Consider the following 22,489-nt stretch of genomic DNA (forward strand, 5'->3'; position numbering starts at 1 on the left):
ATCCGACCTGGGTCCTCGCTCCTCACTCCTCAGCCATCTGTCCTGGGTCCTAGCTTCTCCTTCCTCAGCCGTCAACTGTAGCTCGAATTTGACTGCTGCAATTAAAAAACATAAAACTCCGGTTGGCTAAAACAAATGGCAAGAACAAGTAACTAAAATCAGGGCGAAGGGCTGAATATGCGCACCCTGAGGAGTGAGGAGCAAGAGCTGATGATTGAGGAGTGAGGAACCAGGACCCAGGACTCATGACTGCCGAGGGAGGGGTGAAAAGCAAGGACCCAGGATGGATGGTTGACAAAGGAGGAGTGAGGGGCTAGAGCTGATGGCTGAGGAGGGAGGAGCGAGGTGTGACATCAGCCTCAGTGGATGGGTGAGTAAAAAAGCATGCCATGTTGCATTCCTCTTGCTTAGGACAGCGCATGCAGGACAACGATTTCCCCTATGTCCTAAAATGCGTTCCGTACAGCTGTCTGTTGATACAAAGTAACAGTAGTCACCCAGCTCAGCAAAGTAGTCAGAGGGATCAGCAGAAGAGCAGGGGGTGAAGTTTAGGGAACTGTCAGAAACCATAAAAAATCATGAAAAGTCTGCATATTTTTTAATTGATGTATTATGGAAAGTTGCTTGAAATTATGTTTACTTTTCAAAAAGCTCAAGAGTTCCCCTTTAAGGATTTTTTTCTTTCAACAACACGCTAGCACCATTTAATAGAAGGAAAATGTTTATAAGTTTACCATGTATAAACCATTAAAATTAAGTTTGAACTCATCTTAAAAGAATATACACTTCTACTTAAATCGCATCACATCCACAACTGCCGGAACTTCCGGAAGTCATCCCCGGCAATTCCAGAGGTTTATTTACTGGCACTCATGCCATCATTTAAAATGGCTGACTAGTGCAGCGTCATGGTTATGACGTAACTGACCGGTGTCGCGGAGGAAGATTTGCGCGCATACTGCTTTCCATTGGTTAATATGGCGCTTGCAAGTGTGTTGAGTTCGGAAGATCTGTCTTGGAACCGTCCACGGGATAGACCGGTCCACTGCGGCCTTGACCTTCATGGCACGAGTTTTCAAGTACTTCCCGGGGCTGGCGAAGGAACCGCGGAGCCTGGGATCGAGTTTCTGCACGGAACGACCACTCTGGCCTTCAAGGTGCTGAGTAACGATGGATATGGAGCATTGTTAATGTAGTGATGTAGTGTGGTGTGCGTATCGGAACGCAAGGCTTTTGCTGTGTCACATTAAATACCTTTGCGAGTGTATAAATTGAATTTTCGATATTATACTTATGAACATTTTGCCGTACAGTCTGTCCCTTTGACAGCACTGAATTCTCAGCAAAACATAGAGTAACGGTACCAGATTCTTCTCAGAGTGAAATCTGGGGCCTAATATATGTTTATTTAGGCTGTGCCTGCTTTTGGACAACTGCCCATTCACTGCTTATCAAAATTGTTACAAAAGTATCTTATCTGCAGCTGTGGCTTTTCTTGGCTCTCTGCCAAAAGCTAATTAAGTTAGAAACATTGTTTCGTTTTCTGCCTGTTCAGTGCAGAGAAAATCGGGACTTTCCAGTAGAACCGAGAGACTGCGGGTTGAGCTGTCAAAAGAGGGACTGTCCCTCTAAAAATGGGACAGTTGGGAGGTATGATATATATAGGGTTGCCACCTTTATTAAAAAAATTTACCGGCCAGTGGGGGGCGGGTACCAAAAGGGGGCAGTCCGTGACGCTAAAAAGGGGCGGAGGTACGTGACGCAAAAGGGGCGGAGCAACATCACACAGCGCTGGAAAAAAGGGGCTTTTTTTTAAAGGGTATTACAAATTACCGGCAATTGCATTGCTGGTAAATTTGTAATACCGGCCCTGGCCTTGGCAGGTGTTTTACCGGCTAGGCCGGTAAAATACCGGCCGGTGGAAACTCTAGATATATATTGCCATGTTATACTTTGCCGCTGCAGTCTCTATCTGTTAATGTAAACCCCAAAAAATGGGCACATTCTGAAGCCAGTACTGAGGCAAAGAGGCTGTACCTGGTCCGGAACACTTTTCCTTGGGGTTCAAAGTCCTGAAGAGGGGCTTGATAGGAACCCTAGGCAAGAAACGTGGCAATCTGTAACCCACCCCAATTGTTACTATCACACCATTACCTGCTGTTTGGCAACATAAGTGTCTGCATTTGCTCTCATTTGTAACCCGTATACTTATGCAGTGTATTGTTAACCATGTTGTAGGCCATTCTCATTTGTTTATGTACCATTGGTATGTTACACAGTTCTTTACTGTATTAATAAAGAATGAGACTGGAGGACTGAAGGGTCCTGCTTGCAAGAGCTGGCTTCTTGGCCAAACTTAAAGTGTAGCCTGGTTGAACAGCAGAATCTGTTTAATAGCGAACCATGACTGGCCTGTTTTGTAGTATACTGTTCTTTCTGATTCTGGTTAGTAGGGTAATCTGCCTTTTACTAAGCGTGATCCGAGCATTTCAGAGTATTTTGTAAAAAACATAAATGTAGGCCTGTTTTGTCATACTTACACACTGATTTCTGTCTCTCTTCAGTTCCGTCATGGAGTTATTGTGGCTGTGGACTCCCGTGCTACAGCTGGCTCATACATTGCCTCACAAACCGTGAAGAAGGTGATTGAGATTAATCCGTACCTTCTGGGTACTATGGCAGGAGGTGCTGCAGACTGTAGCTTCTGGGAGAGACTGCTTGCCCGCCAGTGTCGCATTTATGAGCTGAGAAACAAGGAGCGCATTTCAGTGGCAGCTGCATCAAAACTGTTGGCCAATATGGTTTACCAGTACAAAGGCATGGGCTTGTCCATGGGAACGATGATCTGTGGCTGGGATAAGAAAGGGCCTGGTAAGTGATATGCAACCTTTTATTTTTTTCTGACAATTACATTTATATTGTAAATTCCATTCCAGTTCTTGATTAAAATATGTACTTTGAAATGCTATAAAAACAATAGCACATTAGTAGTATTTGAAGTGTTGTGTGAAACATGAAGGGCAGAACATCAAAAATAGCCCTAAGAGGAATACCTGAAACCATTATCACAGTTGAATGTTAGACAATTCTTGTGTGAATGTGTGGCTGTGAATACATTCTATATTGTAATATAAACATTTAGGCAGAAAATAAGTTTGTTTATGTATGAGACTACAGCGGAATTCCTAGTTGTAGCTAAGGCTCCTCCTAAGTCACTGTCAGGAAGCAATGGACTTTATATGACACCATAGTGCTGCAAGTGTTTATATTTTGTAATTTAATTTTTTTTTTACATATTTTCATTTTTTAAATATAAATAGCTTCCTATACAATGTGAATGTGTGTGTGTATATATATATATTTCTACCTATCCATATCATATATTTATATAGCGCCAACATATTTTGTAGCGCTGATCTGTATGTATGTGTGTGTGTGTGTGTGTGTGTATATATATATATATATATATATATATATATATATATATATATATATATATGTGTGTGTGTATATACACACACACACACACACACACACACACACACACACACACACACTGTATAGGAAGCTATATAGAGAATACTTTACATCTGCAATACCATGTACTTATAACCTTATTATGGGATTTCCTGGCGACTGTGAAGTAGGCTATTTAAAACATGATTTTTTTCTCCATTGTCCATAGTCTCTGAGGCACTGCAGTATTGGGGTTTGGGCTGCATTACAAATGTGGAATACTAGTACAATGATAATTTAAAATATATTTGGGTGAATTTTACATGTGGTTAAATTATAGATTTTCTTTTACTGTAAAGGACCATACAAAATATTGTTTTTCTGGTGATATTTCTCCAACAGGAGGAGTGCCATGTACAAAAGTGCACTATAAAGACTATTTGCTAGGTACCCAGGGAAGCAGTAGCTTATACTCTCAAATATCCCTAGTCAAAGGCATGGAAGCTTTTGTAATACAAAACAAAATATTTTCTATTTGTGATACAGTGAATTTGTCTTATCTTCATTTAAAGGTATAAGTATATTTAAAGCTATGTCATCTTACAGTATTCATTTACATTCCGATTTGTCTTAGAAAAGATTCAATTTGTAACGATGTTTGGAAACACTCACAAACGCAGGTTAACTGCAATTAGGCTTTTATTCCATTGACACACGTGTGGCAATGGAATAAAAGCCTAATTGCAGTTAACCTGCGTTTGTGTTTCCAAACTACGTTACAAATTGAATCTACAAGGGATGCCAGAGGCGGAGAATCCAAGGAACCACCACAGGAATCGTTTGAACCTAACGCTAATCAGTGTAAAAAGCCTTTTCGTTTTGTCTTAGAAAAGATGTTCTTATTTTTGTGGCTATATACCCTGGATTTTTGGAATTTCTGTATTTGAATTAACTTTATTTGCTTTCTCCACAGGTCTCTACTATGTGGACAGTGAAGGGAACCGTGTGTCGGGTTCAGTGTTTTCTGTAGGCTCTGGCTCCATGTATGCCTATGGTGTTCTAGACAGAGGATACAACTATGAATTGGAGGTAGAAGAAGCCCAAGAGCTGGCTCGACGTTCCATTTACCAGGCCACATATCGTGATGCTTACTCTGGTGGAGTGGTAAACTTATACCACGTGCGAGAGGATGGCTGGGTGCGGGTGTCCCAAGATGATGTTGCAGATTTGCACCAGAAATATCAGGGTCAAATTAACTAGGTTTTGGGACTCTTAAGGGTTGTTAATCCAGTATAAGTAAGGTTGCACCGGCCAGGCCGGTAAAAATGATTGTTGATCTTAATCATTTATATGATATATAGGAATGCCGGTATTTTTTTCCAGGAAAGGTGGCAACCCTAAGTACAAGTGACCAACTGACAAGACATACTGGAGTGGAAGAAAATTAGTGAGGTCAATCCCACACAAATTTTAGTTAAGAGTTCTGTGTGGTGCCTGAACGTTTGGGTTGCTGTCCATATTGTCACATTAAATCATCTTTGTTTCAAAAGTTACCATGTGAAGTTTTGTCATCCCCTTTTCTTATTTTGGGAGTTTTGTGGTATCATACATTACATTGGGGTGGCGGAGAAAATTCTTTAGCAGGCTTCACTGCCAATTGCCAAGTATGTACAATGATTCGGCTTCCCTGTCATGATCCAATGTTCTTTTTAATATATGCAAAACATTATACAGGTATAGATATATGTATTACCCAGAATGCTTGGGACATGCAGTTTTCCAGATAAGGAATCTTTTTGTAATTTGGATCACCATACCTTAAATCCGCAAAAAAGAAAGTCAACATTAAATAGACCCAGTAGGATTTTTTTTACCACTGGTATAGCTACATGGAGCTTTATTACCATCAAGGTTCTGTCTTATTATTATTATTACAGAGCAAAAAGAAATACTTTTTAATAATTTGAGTTACAGTACAACCCCCATTTTACATTTTTCAGGGGACCAGAAGAAAATGGCATATAATCAGAGTACTGTATTATGCATAATATATTAGTTGGGACAACAAATTAAGGGATGTAAAATTAAGGTTTCACTGGATTTCCTTAACAAAAATAGTCTAGTCCCTCTCTGTTTGATGCTTCTGTATTTTAATTTTCATATCCATTCAGTGTGTTAAAGTCTTTCCAAGCCACTGCTTTCAAAATAAGGGATGCTGTGTGTGCTTTCTGACGTGTTTCCACCCGCCCATAATAATGGAGTAAGTTAAATGGTGTGTAAAACTGCTACCACATCTTGTTTTTTTTTTTTTTTTAGTGCAGCACTTCTGCATCACTTAATGGCAGATGGAATTACCCATTAAGAACTGCCACGTAAGCCTTAAAATCAAATCTAGTTCTTTATGTTGGCAATTGGAGCTGCAGATGGAAATGTCATGATTTTTTTTTTCTTAGCGTAAAAAGGTCACAAATGTAATCTGCGTGTAAGGTATTTAGGCTGGTTTAAACCACACTGCATAAATAATTCAGCATACAATTACTTCTTTAGGCTTTATTCATTATAGTAATATTACAACACCTATCTTCATGCACTGTACATAGATGGACTGAGCTTACATTACAGTACACTTTGGGCTGAGCTGTGCTCCTGGATCTACTTGGCAGTAATGGTACAAAAATCATATTTGAATGAGTCCTTAAGTTTAAGCAACTAAGGCACATATTAATTGTGTTGTCAAGATGACCGTTATAATAATTGTCACAGCCTTGTGAGTACAGGGTTCACTAACCTTTTTTTACCCATGAGTAAAATAATGTTGGAGAGCAACATAAGCAAGCAAAAAGTCCATGGGGTGCCAAATAAGGGCTGTGATTAGGTATTGATAGCTCCTATGTGGACTTGTAGCCAACAGGAGGCTCTGTTTGACAGTAGACATTGTTCTTGGGAAACTAAATCTTGCCTTTAAGCCAAGAATTCAAAAAAAAAAAAAAAGGACCTACTTGGAGGTAACTGGGAGCAACATCCAAGGGGGTTAAAAAGCAACATATTGCTTATGAGCCACTGGTTGGGGATCACTGTTCTAGTATCTGGCCAGAAGCTTGTGATTCCCTGCAATGAATAGGTTAAGAGACTGCATTGCAGATCTGTGGAATAGGCAACATTTTATGTGCTAGACACGTAAAATATAGCGAGGGAAAAGACAGTGGGATAAGCTGTTAGTAGAGCAGTGAGGAGGTAGTATAGAACACGCTCCAGTACTCCGAAGCCACAGAAAAGAAACCATTAAGAATTATTCCCCGGTTCCCATAAACTTCACCGTCTTACACTCTTTCTGCAATTTGCAAAGTGAATCAAAGAGAGGCATCAAGCAAAGCTAATTTCATGGGCTTTACAAGTGCAGTTAAATATCAATATAATATTCAACAACTTTGGTGTTGCTTTGTGTTTTACCAAGGGATGCACCGAATCCAGGATTTGGTTACAGATTCGGCCAGGATTTGGCCTTTTTCAGCAGGATTCGGATGCAGCCGAATCCTTCTGCCCGGCCGAATGGAATCTGAGCCTAATTTGCACATGCAAATTAGGGACAGGGAGGGAAATCGCGTGACTTTTTGTCACAAAATAAGGAAGTAAAAAATGTTTTCCCCTTCCCATCCCTAATTTGTATATGCAAATTCAGAATCGGTTCTCTGCCCACTCTTTCATAAAGGATTCAGGGGTTCAGCTGAATCCAAAATAGTGGATTTGGTACATCCCTAGTCTTACCCTATAATCACTAATATAGGGGTCCTTGATGTTTTTTCTAATTTAGCAACTGGGCCTTGCTCATTTAAACTTACCAATGAAATTAACATGAGATATTTCTGCTGTTATCCAATTGATCGCCTTGCTGCTCCACACACACTACCTCTTACTGCTCAACACTGTATAAAAGGCAACATTCTGTACTATATAATACCAATCTGTCCAGACAAAAACAAATGATGGGTCTGCACTGAGCTATTAAAACTTTAAATAAACAAAGTTTAATAATGGCCCATGCCACTATTAGATTACAGGTGCCAGTATTACTCAAACATGGTACTCGTCTACTACTAATGGACCTATTTATTGCAGACTTTAAAAGTATCTGAAGCTCTATTAAAATGAACATAACCCAATTTTTATATGATAAATTACAGTTGACCTGTTGGTGAAAATGCTATCTCAGTTATTCATCCTGGCTGAGATCTGTTGACTGGGACAAACATAAGAAGTGTTATTCGTGGTTTTACACCTATCAACCTATTTAGGAACCACTGTGGCTCTCTGGATGGGGATTTAGGCTTAAAAATATAATACTCCTGGCTAAAATAATCTTTCAAATGAGCTACAATGAGCCTGTTTACAATCTTAAAGGGGCAGTAACCCCTTTGCTCAACATGCATGCAAGGATGATGTATTGTGCATCAAAGTAATTTAAATATGAGAAAAATCTCTGATCTACCTCACAAGAGCCAAACATGGCAAAGCTTTAATCTCCCTGTTTGTACTTTTTAGCTCATGCAATAGCTAAAACCAGAGATTTTTCATGATTAAAACAACAGGGATTTAGGCTGCAGCTAGTTTTTGGAAGCAGTCAGCAGTGGAATTTCTTGACTTCCCCATGGAGTTTTCCAGTCTGCCCTGTGCCCTTTGGTCTCTTTGCCAATCAACTAATTTGGGTATGCAAAGGAAACACACTCACTGGCCTAATGGACTGGTAGCCATAGCCTCGATATGCTATTAGCTCCTTGAACCAGAACATTTTACCAATGTGAAGTTATGAGCTGATGTTGCAGCTCAGAGCCCTCCAGGCATGCTCCTTGACTCCATTCTATCTATAATATAAACAATCCAATTTTTTTATCCTGCACTTAACAATGGCTGCAAGCTGGCCATAGACGCAAAGATCAGATTGTACGAATCGAGGATTCGTACGATTTTCGTACCGTGTGTGGAGAGTCCTGACATTTTTCATCCGGCGGAGATCGGACAGGTTTAAAGATTTCTGTCAACTGCCAATAATATCTCTGCATGTATTGCCGATCATATGATTTTCAGAGGGAAACTATCACTAGCTTTGGTCGGACTTAACTTTCGTACGATTGCTGTTAGGGGCAGAACATCGGCTCATCTGTTCTTTTGTACTTTATTTGATCTCAATGGTTAATGGCAGGTCGGGAGATGGGGAAGTCCGATTGTACGATGATTCATACGATTGGATCGTCTATGGCCAGCTTTAGTTTAAAAGGTGACAAAGGGGGTTGGCACAGGTAAGGTTTTCTGAGATACAACCCCTAATATATGGAGATCCACTTAAGACAGAAATGAGGCTATTGTGCTCTGTTAGCTCCCCCCTTTACAAACCTTCTGCTTGATGTCTGCCTTGGTTTTATGGAAATGTACAGATGTTGGCAGCCTGTGTACAACTTGTGAAGATCCAGGCTCAGCCTATTAATGGTGTCTTTGTGGAATGCATCAATCCTTTCACATGGATGTGCCAAACATCCAAAATGATCCACTTTTTCGATGAACGAAAGGAGAGCTCTCACCCGCAGATTAACTGCTGATAATTATTTATTATTCAGACTGCTCAACAACTAAGATGTTGGCAGCCATTGTGAGTGTGTGTTTCTGCATCAGACAGGTCCAAAGGTGCACTTGATATTAGCCAGGAAAAAAGTGGAAATAATGTGAACATTTTATAGAGGGAAATAGGTCAGCCCTCAGTTAATTTGCAGCTGCTGCCATTGGCTGTGCTTTAGGAAACTATGCACACTGAAAATAAACAGCAGAATGCTCAGGTGTACCACAGTGTTTAGAACATATGTCTTTTTTTTCCTTGTTATTGCTCTGAGGTGGACACTTCCAGTGGGGTTTATTTCGAGATGTATTTCTGAGTTTCAGCACACCACCGTTCACAATAATGACTGACCTTTGACATAAAATATAGAACTAATCTGTTAACGCGGGAAATTATAAACACCCCTAAAGGGCCCCTGTGTATTCAGCCGAATGCCGCCTCCCCTGACCCGTGTCCACCAAACGGGATCCAGAAGAGGCGTGTACGTGTACCAGTTGTGCACACACACACAGCTCCAACTCCAAGAATACAAATGGGGGACACGCTGACCTTAACGTATCCTTTTTAACATAAATGAGCCGTTTATTTCTTATCGGGGCACAAACCTATAAGGAAAAGGCATTGTGTTATTCATTTCCTTGCTTTACTCATCTTTTTGGGCTATTCTTTTGCACCATGTCTGCGTTAGATGGTATATCCTTGCCCTTTCCACCCCCCCCCCCAATGGTATATCCTGTCCTGCCGCTTTTTGTTACTGTGACTCACTGTGGGGCTAGTAGGACTGCTGGAGGCTTCCCACAGTGTTGCTTTGTCTGATATTATGGCACACCCCAAACGATGGGTTAATCGGGCTTCCTTTCTTAGACCTACAGAACTTTTATTTGAGATTACAAATTGCCAAAGATAAAGTAATATCGTTGTGTGTTTGAAGACAGGTTAACTCCCAGCATCCTCGCGGTTCTACCTAAAGTTGTAGATTTGCAGTCCCCCTCATAACCTTTTTTAGACAATCCGTGATTGACAGCGCTCCTCTGCCAATAAGGGAGTCCGACGCCGGCAGAGAGTTGGGCGCGATTTGGCGTGCACGTTAGGTACGCCGATCGCTGTATGTCGCGCGTACATCGATAAAGTCACGTAATCTGTTCTGTGTATGGCGTATACCACCCATGTGACGTGTTGCGTCAGGAGACGCGTAGAGAGAGAAAAAATACACTGAGAAATGCCTTTCAGTGCAAACGTGCTTCTCTGTACTTCAGTCTCTGACTCTCTACGTATTTTGGAATGTAGAAATCACGTGCTAAACGGAAATATTTAATACTGCTGGGTTATTCACTTGAGAAATCTACGCGCCTACCACTGATTTTCTTCTGGTTCCATTGGGTTGATAAAGAATAACGCCCAACATTTGATAAATGGAAAGAGGGACGAAATACAGTATTTTGGCAGGTTATGGAAAGCCTGAACGCATTTTTGGGGGGTTTTAGGGCCGTGTGTTATGTGTTATAGTTTTGCTAGTGTAGGTGAAATTCCCTCTTAAAGCTGTGAGTCACGGTTTCCCTGAGAGGCCTGCTTATTTTAATTAGTTACAAATGTATCTTAAGTGCCAGAGTTCAGTATTCTGGGTGTATATATATATATATAATACACAAAAGCCATGAATATCTTGTAAATTATATCCTTATAAACGGTGAGTTCTGATGTCATCAGTTATAAACGGTGAGTTCTGATGTCATTTCTGTCACATGACTCACTCAAACTTGTGTATTATAATAAATAAAGTACCCCCAGTTGCAAAATATGAGGATATTAGAAGTTACCTCGGAGTTCCATGACCTGTATAAAAACACTCGGCCTTCGGCCTCGTGTTTTTATATGGTCATGAAACTCCTCGGTAACTTATAATATCCTTATATTTTACAAAAGGGGGTACTTTATTCACTATATATTTATATATACTCAGGGCTGCCATCGGGGGGGGGGTACAGGTGTCCTGGGCCTGAAGGGGGCCCGGCACTGCTGCACTTTCGAAAGAGGCATTTGACAGCACCGAAGCCGTGAGGCAATTTCCGAAGTCACGATCAGCCGAAATGCGGAAGTGCCGAAGCAGCGAAAAGACCCGAAAACACAAAAACAGCCGAAGCCAAACTCCCGAATGGGCAAAGAGACCCAAAGCCACCAAAATATCCGAAGCCTAACTCCCGGAGGGGAAAATACCCAAAGTCATGAAAACAGCCAAAATTGAAGTCCTGAAGAGGCGAAAAGACCCAAGGTCATGAAAGGAGGCGAAGTTGAAGTCCTGAAGCCATGAGTTCAGTTCTACTCCACACCAATTTGTGTTTTTTTCATTTTTTTTAATCCCCTGGCCACCAATATATTCTTTTAATAATCTAAAGGCCCCTGCCACCAATGTTTTTTTTAAAAATATTCTTTGGGGCCCCAATTTTTTTTAACTTTTAAGGGGGGCCCTGGTCACCAATTATTTTTTTTTACTTGTAGGGGGGACCTGACCACCAATTTTTAAAAAAAAAAAAATTAAGGGGGGCCCTGGCACCACAGTTATAAGGGGGCCCTGACAATCAATAGCTTTTTATAACTTGTGTGCGTGGGGAGTGTTACCTTTTTTAGCACTGATGTCTTTGTGGTCTTTTAACTGTGTGTGAAGCGGGCGGGATCTGGGGCTTGGGGACGGGGCCCCCGATAATTTGGTTGTATGCAGCCCTGTATATACTGGGTTATTTTATTTTATGCAAAGAATGTATAGTGATTAAAAATATTAAATTAAACAAAAAAATGTTCTTCCAAAAAATTCATCCATGTTTAGCCACACCAGTATCCTATAATACTTATTTGAATCTAGGGGGCCCCACTATATACCTAAATCTACTTCACTAAACCATTTACCAATACATAATGAAAGATATACTGTCATGATTATCAAATACAATATATAAAACATATAAAAACTCAAATTCACATCCCATAAAGATAAGAGAAAACATAAATCAAGACTAAGGGGCCGATTCACTAACTTCGAGTGAAGGATTCGAAGTAAAAAAAACTTAGAATTTCGAAGTGTTTTTTGGGCTACTTCGACCATCGAATGGGCTACTACGACCTTCGACTACGACTTTGAATCGAAGGATTCGAACTTAAAATCGTTCGACTATTCGACCATTCGATAGTCGAAGTACTGTCTCTTTAAGAAAAAACTTCGACCCCCCTAGTTCGCCATCTAAAAGCTACCGAACTCAATGTTAGCCTATGGGGAAGGTCCCCATAGGCTTTCCTAAGTTTTTTTGATCGAAGGATATTCTTCGATCGTTGGATTTAAATCCTTCGAATCGTTCGATTCGAAGGATTTTATCGTTTGATCGAAGGAATAATCCTTCGATCGCACTATTTGCGCTAAAATCCTTCGACTTCGATATTCGAAGTCGAAGGATTTTCATTCCCAGTCGAATATCGAGGGTTAATTAACCCTTGATATTCGACCCTTTGTGAATCGGCCCCTAAGCATTTAACCAGAACATAGGATCAAGAACAGTTCATACAACAACATTGGTAGCATATCCCAACGTATATATCCTCTATGTCCATAAGAGAGTTCCTATCATGTGGGTAAAAAACAATTAAATTGGAAAGCACTGTTCAAACCACGGGGGATACGCATTCAAACTCAAAGGGAAAGGTGAAACGCTGATGAACTGTATTCCTATACAGTTTATGTTTGGAAAAGCCTTGTGAAAATAAACCTGTGTTTGCCTGACAACGTGGTCTCCCTGTCCTTTTGCTCCTGAACCTCTGCCGGCCTGCCTACCATTGCTAAATGTCCCCAAAATTGTGTACGGGCAGCCAGCTTGTCACACTACATACAATTGAATACAATGGGGGTGAATGGTGAATCACCCCCAAAGCCAGACTCAGCTGTCTGCATATATTTTTATGAAATCACCATTTAATACCTCCCAACTGTCCCGTCTTTAGAGAGACAGTCCCTCTTTTGACAGCTCAACCCGTAGTCCCTCGTTTGTACTGGAAAGTCCTGTTTTTCTCTGCACTGAACAGCCATAAAAAGAAACAAAGTTTCTAACTTAATTGGCTTTTGGCAGAGAGCCCAGAACAGCCACAGCTCCAGATAAAATAATTTCGAGATAAGCAAATAAGTATAATATAAGATAACAGGTCCCTTGGGAAAAGTTAACTCACAGCTTAAAGGACAATTCAGCTTCATTAGCAAAAATGTAATAACTGAAAAAAACCACAGAAATATGTTCAAACTTTAATAACCTGCCAAACTAAAATGAACATTGTAATAAAGGGGTGTGGTCGCAAAAATGGGCATGGTCAAAAAATTTTGGCGCACTGCATGCAACATCTTTTTTGTCCCTCTTTTTATTTCCAAAATGTTGGGAGGTATGCCATTTTAATATAATTGGCCTTCAACCATGTCTGAAAGTTAGCTATATATATTATATATACATATGCAAAAAATGCAAAGGTACTATTCTAGAAAAAAGAAAAATGTGTAACGCATGCTTGAAGGTTAATGGTGACAGGGTGTACAGGGGATAAAGACTATTAAAATGCTATTTTCCTTATGCTACAGTCACAGATTTCATGCTGATAGAGCTCAATGTATTTGTAATACTCTAACTTAACCAGAACAAGACTGGACTTTATAAAAAAAAAGGGGGAAGAAACATTGCAAAGTGAATCCAGCGGAGGAGAAAAATAAGAGAAGCATTGTTTGAATTGAAATTCTTGGATGTTTGTGCCTTGCTTCAAGAACTACTTGCATTCTTATTGAAATATCTTTACTTAACTTATCACTGAAATGTTCTGTTAATTCCAATGAATTCAGATGAAATAGCAGAAAAACAAACATCACTAAATGCAGGTTACAGTGAAAGACACACTGTAATGCAAATTTCAGCTTTAGCCAAATGTTATAAACATTTTCTAGGGATTGAAATTTACCTTAATTAATTAAAGAAAAGGAACTCTATATAATAGCTCAATATGTGTATTATGCTATAGCTAACGCAAAGAGCATTTTAAATAAAATTTAGATTGAGACTTAACAGATTATTTAAAGCAATAAGATTGCACAGTGTTTCAAGGAAAATGTCATTTAGTGGCACTATTCTATTCACCCCTCCAACGGGGCACATTGAAGGCAAGCTCGGATGCAAGAACGAATGTATTCAAGCACGCTCTGTTCCTGTTGATGGTGTTACTCCCATCAATGTAAATGGAGATGGTGTAGCAGTTCAGGGATCTGAACAACTTCTACACCTTATATATCAGCGAGTTGAAAAAAGCTATGGGTATAGCCGAAGCAGCACTGGATGTGGCCAAGGCCAACAGTAACCTTTTAAAGCAGCTTCAAGAAGAGATGAGTGGTCTAAGAAAACTTACTGAAAAAACAGAGACATTTTCCGTACACATGCCAACTTCTAATACAAAATGCAAAACATCAGAAGATGAAGATGTGGAGGAAATTCATGGAGTGCAAGTGGTCATTGAAGAACTGAGAAAGCTGGGTGCAGCATCTGCATCTTTGGTACCTGGTTTACATACACTATCTTTGGACAGGACTCCAAGGGATGGATGTCTGAGTGCAGGTCCCTCTCCAAGTGAGGTTAACCCACTGCTCAGCCCTATGCATGTGCCAGTAAGTGAAAAAATAAGATTTAGGTAACTTAGTCATTAAGGAGTAGTTCACCCTCACAGAACTAATGTGCTCAAATGATAATCCATGGATAAACTTTCTTATTTGCATGACACGGTGCTTGTATTAAATGTTTAGCAAGAAAGTCCTCTAATGGAAACAAAACAAAAACTGACTGTATCAGCAATTACAAGCATTTCCATAAAACTGTAGTGGCATCAGTGGTTTCAGCCTTTTGTATTCTGTCTGTTGTAAACACAAACTAAACCCTAAAAACAAGTAGAAGTAGAAATGGCATATTTTATATATTGAGCTTAATGCACCACATAAAGGTCCAGCATCTCTATAACCAGGGCTGTGGTACATAAATCCTTCAACTCCACCTCATCAGTTCATAATACAGTAACTCTGACTCCTGTTTTTTTAAAGGATCATTAACACCAAAAACTGAAAATGTATGAAAGGAAATAAAATATTATGCACTCTTGCTCTGCACTGGTAAAAGACTACTATAGTTTATATAAATAAGGTGCTGTGTAGCCGTGGGGGCAGTCATTCAAGATATAAAAAAAGCACAGATTACATAGCAGATAACACCATTGTATTGGACAGGGCTTATCTGGTATGTGCAATGTAAACTGCATTTTCTAATTTTTTCATCTTATTTGACTACCCTTATGGCTACACAGCACTTTATTTTTTCATCTTATTTGACTACCCTTATGGCTACACAGCACTTTATTTATATAAACTGTGGACGTGTTTCAGAACTACTCCAGATACCCAAAATTGTTTATGATTCCACAACTCTGACTCCACTGCTCTGTCTATAACAGTAATGATCCAGGCCATCAAAGTTTTCACAGGGGGTCACCATCTTGGATATTGATAGGCGTGCTCAGATGCTCTGGGCAGCTGTTGAGATGCTAAGCTTTGGGATTGTTGCCAATAAACAATCAGAAAATGAGGTTTGCCTGTTATTGAAGCTGACACTAAAGGGTTGATTATTGAAGGGGTTTTAAAGGCAATTTTTTAAATTTATATTTGCCTCCTGTATCGCATTTGCACCTATTTTGCAATATACATCTATTAAAAATTCTCAATCATTTTGTAGTATGGAGCATCTGTACTTCACAGTACTTGAAAGTTCCTTTTATTCCATTCTCATTCTCATGGTTGTTGCCGCTGATAATTCCCCATATATTGTAATGCAGGCATGTATGTTTGCCATACATATTATTTAGACACACCTGATTTTATATTATCAGGGGAGTTTTTTAGCAGCCAGCACAAGCAGGAGAATTACATGGCCAGTGGCCATTTAAAGGAATTGTTCAGTTTAAAAATAAAAATTGGGTAAATAGGCTGTGCAAAATAAAAAATGTTTCTAATATAGTTAGTTAGCCGAAAATGTCATGTATAAAGGCTGGAATGACTGGATGTCTAACATAACAGAACACTACTTCCTGCTTTGCAGTTTTCTTGGTTTCCATTGACTGGTTACCCTGGTGACCAAGCAGTAACCAATCAGTGACTTGAGGGGGCCACATGGGCCATAACTGCTGCTTTTGAATCTGAGCTGAAAGCTGAGGATCAATTGCAAACCCACTTAATAATTATGTCCCATGTGGGCCCCCCTTTAAGTCTCTGACTAACTCAGAGTTAGAGAGCTGAAAAGCAAGAAGTAGTGTTCTGGCTATTATGTGACACGTCTAGTCACTCCAGCCTTTATACATTACATTTTTGGCTAACTAACTATATTAGAAATATTTTTTTTATTTTGCACAGCCTATCTAGTCACCCACTTTTTATTTTTACACTGAACTGTTCCTTTAAGTTTACTGGGGATGCATGCAGGCCAGAAGTATGGGACTCAAGTATTGTGAACTATGGGAAATAAAAAAAAATATTTTAGAACCCCTTTTAGAGCTGCCCTGTAATAAGAATGTGAATTATTTACATTTACATATCAGCCTGTGACATTTTTTTTATATATACAGTATATTGTGATTCAGCCCCTAAGTTCAGTAAGTGACAGCAACACAGAGCATGTGTATTGATTTTAGAATTTGATGTATCTGTTTCTACAGGTCATTGATGATTTTTTAAACTCCGAAGCCCCTGCTGCAAGGATTCTAGCCCCCAGTTTTGTAAAGCAGCTCACCCTCATGGAGATGCAGTAGAAGTTGTAAGCGAATCAGCTCCCCCAGTTTTGAAGCCTACACTGTCAACACATTCTCATCTACTAATACAGAAGGATGATTCTCTCAGTCCTGGCGGTATAATTATGGCTGAAACTTCTTCCGCTTCTGCAGAGATAACGCCACCCATTTCACCATCACCACTGGCGCCATTATATCTATGCACAAACAGTGGGCAGTTTGGCAATGGACAAAAGTGCTCCCGCCGGAAACGGGATCTAGTGCTGTCTGTGAGTGTGTTTGTGCTTATGTTGTAAACCTGAAAAGCAATAATGAATGATAAAATTTTATTTCAGACAGGCACTCTAATTTCAACCTTCCCTTTTGTTAAGCCATGCCCCATGTTTTAGGTGACTGCCTTCTACCTCATGTGATATTTATGGTGCTAAAATAAGAGTAGACTAGGCAATGTGAATATTCAAATTTATAATATGAAATAAAATTATAATATGAAATTGTATATTTATGAGCTACAGTGTAGTAGTCAGATTCAGTCTTGCTTATATATGCAACCAATAAGCATATCAATATTGAAAAAAGCTTAATGGAAACACCTACTTATAACTGATTTAGAATGTACTTGATGGGGTTATATTTCCAAATGTAAGTTGTTTGTTTGTGATTGCTTATCTTCAAAGAACTGCTGTAGACATCACAAAATAAACAGCTGGTGTCTCTAGCTGTGCTCTTTGACGGTAACCATAGCCTACTATGAGCTGATATCCTCTGGCCTTTTATTAATGAGTATTTATTAATGATTCCACAAACAGAAATGCACACAAGTTGTTATAATGCTGGAATTCTGCGTTAGAAAATGAGCATTAACTTGTAGAGATGCAGTTGTTCACTTTTTACAAAGCTAAACAAATAATATAAGTCCAGTTTGAGTTTTACTGTGTAAATACATCAATGCAGTATTTTAATACGTTTTTATTGTTTGATTTCAGAAGCTGGTTCACAATATTCACAACCATATTTCTAATAACAAACGATTCAATGGTTCAGAAAGGTATGACAAAATGTTGGGGACACTCTTTGTACCATTTCATTCTGTCTTTCACATGTATCTGGTTCTCAGTTATTGGCTTTGTTTGCTTATTGCAGCATCAAATCATCCTGGAATATTTTAATTCTTAAGTTCCTGGTGGAGAAGCTAAAACAAGAGTTGGTGTCCAGCATCCACCATTACACAGACAAAGAGCTAAAAGGTGACGAAGTTCATCTTGTGTATTATGCCATATTTACCTGTTATCCTATAAATATGACCAAATACAATCTACTGATATTCAACCAATAAAGTACAAAAAGGGCAAGCCCAGTTTAAAGGTAAATGTAAGTAGACCTACAAACTTGCACATGTATAATCAAATATATCCTGCATGATTTGAGTGGGATTTGAAGGTGTTTTACATATTGGTTTTTATTAACTGTGACAGTACTGATCTTTTACATGAAATAAACCCTTCTGTCTTTAACTTCTTGAACTTAATATTCTTGGAATCATATAATTTCCAAAGGGTTTGTACAAGTGGTTAGCAAAAGTCCAAACTTAGAATGTGGAATGGCACACTCACTGCTAATGTGATTCTCTACTGTGTAATATACAAAAACATTTCTTGTTAACCATAATATACTCTGTAATGGCAAAACACTGCTGAAGGAAGCCAGAGTAAGGTATTAATTTGAAATGTGCTGTATAACATTTTGGGCTTATCCTTGGGAGGGCAGGAAATATATAATTGACAGCTGAGGCATGGATGTTTTAATAATAAAATAAATTTGGGGTTCATGCTTAATTTGAAAATAACTTTTATTATACAGATTTTTATGTCTAGGTGAAAGGTCCTCTTTAACAATGTCACTGGTGAGGTAGGTAGGTATTACTGGACACAGCACTGGCTGGTAAACCAATCAGTTTTCAGGAAACCAGCATAACCAAGCCCAACACCCCTGCAAAGTCCTATATATAAAATGTATCCTTTGAAACAATATGCTGCCAATACTATTTAATTGTGTAATCTCAGATGATATGCATGTAATTTTGTAATAAACAGATGCCAGATTGAAGCTCAGCACCTTTATAGGAATTTGTTTTGTTGCATTTGAAATCTGATCATAATTTGAAAAGCAGAGACTCTTCCTTGACCTCTTTGCATTTTCACTGTCTAACCTAGGTGCCTGTGTTGCTTATTTTCTCACTAAATGAAGAGAATATTGAAACTCTTCGAATCCATTCAAAAGTCTGAGAGAAAAAGAGGAAAAAAAGCTCAGAAGTCGGAGATACAGGGTAAGCATAAACACATTGTGATTATATTTTTATTAGGGTGTTTTAGATCCTACAGTGACTATTTTTCAAGACATTTAGAAGTTATTGTCTAAAACTTTTACACAGTTTTTTTTAGGTCAGAATTACCAGTTTCTTGTTCGCTTGGCATCTCACTATTTGCCTTGCCTTCCTATATACATATTAGGGATGCACGGAATCCACTATTTTGGATTCGACAAACCCCCGAATCCCTTGCGAAAGATGCAGCCGAATACCGAACTGAATCCCAATTTGCATATGCAAATTAGGGGTGGGAAGGGGAACATTGTTTTACTTCCTTGTTTTGTGACAAAAAGTCACGCGATTTCCCTCCCGATTCGGCAGAAGGATTCGGCCGAATCCAAATCCTGCTGGAAAATGCCGAATCCCGAACCTAATCCTGGATTTGGTGCATCCCTAATATATATATATATATATATATATATATATATATATATATATATATATATATATATATATATATATATATATAATATATACTGTATATCATACAGTGCATTTCACTTTGCAATATAGTAGTTCATTTAACCAACCATGTCTAGTAATATATCAATACCAAACAAAAGGATAAACTAGAGAGCTACTTGACTAAAGGCAATGCAGGAGAGAAATTATGTTAAGTCTAAAGCTGCCCTAAGTACTATAAGAGCCTATAGTAAATGAATATCATTCAATTAAGGACCATGTAAACTGTAGGGTCACGTCACTTCCCATACAGAGACCACGGCCTAGGTGGTGACTCTGTGGTCCCTGGATCAGCTACATAAATATAAAATACTTTAATAGCAATTAAGAAGATAAGGCCCTCAAGTTCTGGATGTATGTGTTTGCTTATTGAACGTATTACTTGGTTTGGGTACAGTGCCCCTGGTCCTTTGCTGGTTATTTCACATAAATACAGCCTATTAACACGGTTGCGTAACGCTAATTATAATTCTCTATAAATGGTGACATTCATTTTCAGAGCTGGATATTTGCACACTTCAAAAGTATTTATATTTAAAGTAACAGTACCAAAAAGATAAAGCATTTTAAAGGAATGCCAATATAATGTACTGTTGCCCTGCACTGCATGATTGAGCATGCACGAAACTGCGCTTGAGCGTGCATGCGTGAACCGGCATGCGGGCATTCGCAGAAGCGCATTTACGCACAAACTAGCAGCATGTCGGGGAGAGACGGGACTGGACATGGGGTAGGCGACAGAGCAGGTACGTGCCTGGCGCCCCCCCCAGCTTTGAGCCCTAGGCACGTGCCTACTCTGTACCCTGCCTGTACCACTGATTCAAGGAGAGAATTCCATATCTTCACAGCTCTCAATGTAAAAAAACCCTTCCAAATATTTCGATGGAACCTCTTTTCTTCTAATCGAAATGGGTGACCTTGCGTCAGCTGGAAAGACCTACCGGTAAATTAAGCATTAGAGAGATTATTATATGATCCCCTTATATATTTATACATAGTTATCATATCACCCCTTAAGCGCCTCTTTGGCCAGTCTTTCCTCATAGCTAAGATTTTCCATACTATTTACCAGCTTAGTTGCCCTTTTTTTGTACCCTCTATAATTCAATAATGTCCTGTTTGAGTACTGGAGACCAAAACTGTACGGAATATTGTAGATGGGTCCTTACCAGGTGGACATTTTATCTGCACTATATCAGTCATCATTTTTTGCACAGATTTGACTTCTTAAATATTCAGTTATAATCGACACACCATACAGTACTTTATTTTTCAGTGTCACTTCTTGATTAATTCTATTGACCAGCAGAGTCTAAACCTTAGTAGCCTAAGAAGTGCATAACAGAAATCAACCATACAAATAAATAAATTCTAAGAACTATAATGTAACTTTCCAAGTTTGGATACTAACATGTTAAAAATCTCTGTGATTTGTTCCCTTGTTTTATCTTCCATCTGTGAATTTGTATTTTTTTTGTAAACCTTACTTGCCTGTTTTAGTACTTTCTGTAATACAATAACATCACATTCTGTCTGACAGTTTTCTCTGTTTAACACTATCAGTACATACTGTATATAGTTCTTTCTGCTTGTTGTAGTTTTTTGGCTATAGTCAAATCTCTGCATATATATTTGGCCACTGAGAATCTCTTCTGAGTGTCAAAGTTGTATATCTTCAAGCAATATTGCACTCTGATCTATGTGTATAGATACTGTATCCCATTGCTTTGCAACAGCTCTTTGCCAATCGTTCATGGGGTGTGCAGCAATTCTCTGTAGAGGACCAAGCTTTATGGGAGGGTGTTACAGAGGAGCTGATGTCAGATGAAGAGGACAGTCTTTCAGAGCCAGGTGTCTGGGTTGCCCGACCACCACGTTTCCGAACACCAGAACTCACAAGACTTTGTTATAGTATTGATTCTCACTCCAAGCATGGCAATAAAACAAATCGTGTGCATGGAACCCTATCTGATCGACTTCCATCTGCAGAGGCACAGCTTTTACCACCCCACCTCTACAACCCAAACTGGGAGGGGAATGAAGTAGATAGTGATGCTGGAGAGGTAGATGCAGGTGGGAGAGGAAGTAAATCATTTTGCCCAGATTTAAACTCTTTTATACAGATAAAAGTTGAGAAAGATGAATGAACTGTAGAGGATAAAACCATCAACGTTTGGGTTTTATATAAACATACAAAAATACACCGCTGACCATCAACTCTGGAAGAAAACAAAGCCCTGACACATCATCTATTGATATGAACAAGATGAATCTAATGAGACACTGGAGACAACTAGGACAGCAGTCCGTGTTACCAATTTTTTTCAAAGAAATAAAATGTTACTTAGAAAAATTTATTTCAACACTGGAAGTTATCAGCCTTTGTTTGTATAGTGCCATTATCCTACAGTTCATCTTACAGCGAATTTCCTTTGCATTTGGAGGAAAGCAACCTGAAAGAAAAAGGGACAGCACACAAATTTTATGTAGATTATGCCCTGTGCAAAATCAAGCTCAGGACTTCAGCAATGCTAACCAATGTCCCACAAGTTTTCATATCTCTAAGGCACTTAGGGGCACATTTGCTAAGGGTCGATTATCGAGGGTTAATTAACCCTCGATATTCGACCATCGAAGTAAAATCCTTCGACTTCGCATATCGAAGTTGAAGGATTTACCGCAAATACTTTGATCGATCGATCGAAGGAAAAATCGTTTGATCAAACGATTGAATCCTTCGAAGGATTTTAATCCATCGATCGAAC

The 22,489-nt window shown here is 39.1% G+C and overlaps 1 protein-coding gene and 1 pseudogene across 1 annotated transcript; both read left to right on the forward strand.

Moving 5' to 3' along the window:
- Positions 1-900: 900 nt before the first annotated feature.
- psmb5.S (proteasome subunit beta 5 S homeolog) lies at positions 901-5,009 on the forward strand. The gene is made up of 3 exons (XM_018243939.2): positions 901-1,157; positions 2,565-2,871; positions 4,430-5,009. Exons 1-3 carry the CDS (start codon positions 978-980, stop codon positions 4,714-4,716), a joined length of 774 nt encoding a protein of 257 aa, XP_018099428.1. The 5' UTR covers positions 901-977; the 3' UTR covers positions 4,717-5,009.
- An 8,433-nt stretch (positions 5,010-13,442) lies between these two features.
- Positions 13,443-22,087, forward strand: LOC108707031 (annotated as a pseudogene).
- Positions 22,088-22,489: the final 402 nt, after the last annotated feature.

The sequence above is a fragment of the Xenopus laevis genome, chromosome 1S, assembly GCF_017654675.1.
Source record: "Xenopus laevis strain J_2021 chromosome 1S, Xenopus_laevis_v10.1, whole genome shotgun sequence".
NCBI classification, from domain to species: domain Eukaryota; kingdom Metazoa; phylum Chordata; class Amphibia; order Anura; family Pipidae; genus Xenopus; species Xenopus laevis.

Coding starts and splice junctions, on each gene's coding strand:
- psmb5.S (XM_018243939.2), top strand. CDS start 978: ATGGCGCTTGCAAGTGTGTTGAGTTCGGAAGATCTGTCTTGGAACCGT. Junction 1,158..2,564: donor CGACCACTCTGGCCTTCAAG/GTGCTGAGTAAC, acceptor GTCTCTCTTCAG/TTCCGTCATGGAGTTATTGT. Junction 2,872..4,429: donor CTGGGATAAGAAAGGGCCTG/GTAAGTGATATG, acceptor CTTTCTCCACAG/GTCTCTACTATGTGGACAGT.